The following is a 1,607-nucleotide window of genomic DNA, read 5'->3' as shown; positions in this document are numbered from 1 at the left end:
GACTCCTTGCGGGCCATTTCAGCCGTAAAAAGCACAGAGCTTGTTCAGTATAGTTTGCTGTTTGGTAGATGTGAAAGATGCATTGACGCTCAGTTATTGCGACTTTAAAAAACCCTTCTGTGATGAGTAACTGAAAAGGGCTTTTGTTTGCTTTTAAAAATGATTCATTTCAGTTAATCTGTCAGAAAAGCAGAACATTTAATTGGTGTCAACCAAGAGAAGGAGCACACGTGAGCTTTTGTGTACTTGTGTAGGAGGGCAACAAAGAGCCAGATAAAGAAAAGAATAATAAAACTCAAAGAGAAGCTTATAACAAACATGACAATCATTCTTCCACCTGCTACAGTCAGTGAGATGCTAGAGGCTACACAATTAAACCAGAAAACCCACATGCAGCTGTGTAAAAACAAGTTTATTGTTGCATTAAAAATTATTTCTGTATGTCATAAAAGTTTCTCTATATCTATGGAATTATTATAAGACATATACAGTATGTTAGGACTAATGGAAATGTGGAAACATGCATTGATCCTTCAGATATGCAACAGAAATTTCAGCATATAGAGTGAAATGTTGTCATGTATATTGTAGGAATATTATCAGAAACATACTACATATATGGTTTAGTTGGACTGCTTTCTTCACTGAATAGCTCACCAAATTTTAGTACTCACCCTCATGTTGTTGCAAACCTATATGACAATTCCTATTCACTTGCATTGCATGAAAAAAAAGCAGCGTAACTATTTTCAAAATTTCTTCATCTTGTTTCATAGGAAAAGGAAATACATACGGGGTGGGACAACACGAAGGTGAATAAACGATGACACAATTTTCATTTCTGAGTAAACTTCACATTAACCAATTCTTCATAAATCTGACTGAACCACATAACTGCAGCACAAACTTGTTAACACTTCACGAAACTCACATTTAGACTTGGGTTAGGAAATGTGCATTTCTTCAAAATGCTGGACTTCTTATTCAAAATAGCATATATTATAAGTTATGTGCATAAGAAAACAAAATCATTCTATTCTGAGAGGCCTTCATTTCCTTCATTAAAAAACATCCCAGACATGATGGACTCCTGACAAGGGTCTTTGAGCATCATAAAAAGAGTGTATTCTAAAAAAGCCCTGATTAAAGTGCTCCAGATATCACAATAATTAGTATTAAAATTGTATGTTAGTTTCAATGACCTAAAATGCAGCATTGTCATAATGATTGAAATGAATCATGGCCATGATAATAAAACTAAGGCAAAGGAGGGAAGCAGCACTTCAGTAGGAGTTAGCCGACCGTCTGACCAAGGCCTGTGTGTTCAGGGTGGAGGTACGATTTCTTCATATTATTCACATTCTTAGTCAGTGAAGTATCTCTGTAAAAAAAAAAAAAAAAAAAGAGTCTGTTAGGAAAGGCTCATATGAATGGCTACTATGATTTTTATTTCTGATTGGATGAGCACTTTTGTGATATTGAAATTAATTTTATTTGAGTTAAAACTATTGTCAATATTTTATTATTAAAAACGTTTTAATATAATAAAATATATATATGTACAATACAATATATTAATATAAAAATATTTTTAAATCATATATATA

At 32.9% G+C, this 1,607-nt stretch overlaps 1 protein-coding gene across 1 annotated transcript in view; it reads right to left on the bottom strand.

Moving 5' to 3' along the window:
• Positions 1-667: 667 nt before the first annotated feature.
• The window catches only part of LOC107587226 (fatty aldehyde dehydrogenase-like), a 10,366-nt gene continuing 9,426 nt past the window's right edge, over positions 668-1,607 (bottom strand). The window contains exon 11 of the mRNA XM_016274923.1: positions 668-1,381. Within this exon, the coding sequence (XP_016130409.1) occupies positions 1,364-1,381 (18 nt within the window). The 3' untranslated portion in view covers positions 668-1,363. The remainder of the gene's footprint in view (positions 1,382-1,607) is intronic.

The sequence above is a fragment of the Sinocyclocheilus grahami genome, unplaced genomic scaffold, assembly GCF_001515645.1.
Source record: "Sinocyclocheilus grahami isolate Dianchi unplaced genomic scaffold, SAMN03320097.WGS_v1.1 scaffold91.1, whole genome shotgun sequence".
NCBI classification, from domain to species: Eukaryota; Metazoa; Chordata; class Actinopteri; order Cypriniformes; family Cyprinidae; genus Sinocyclocheilus; species Sinocyclocheilus grahami.
The sequence above is the reverse complement of the archived record's forward strand: the minus strand, read 5'-3'. Positions and strand labels throughout refer to the sequence as shown.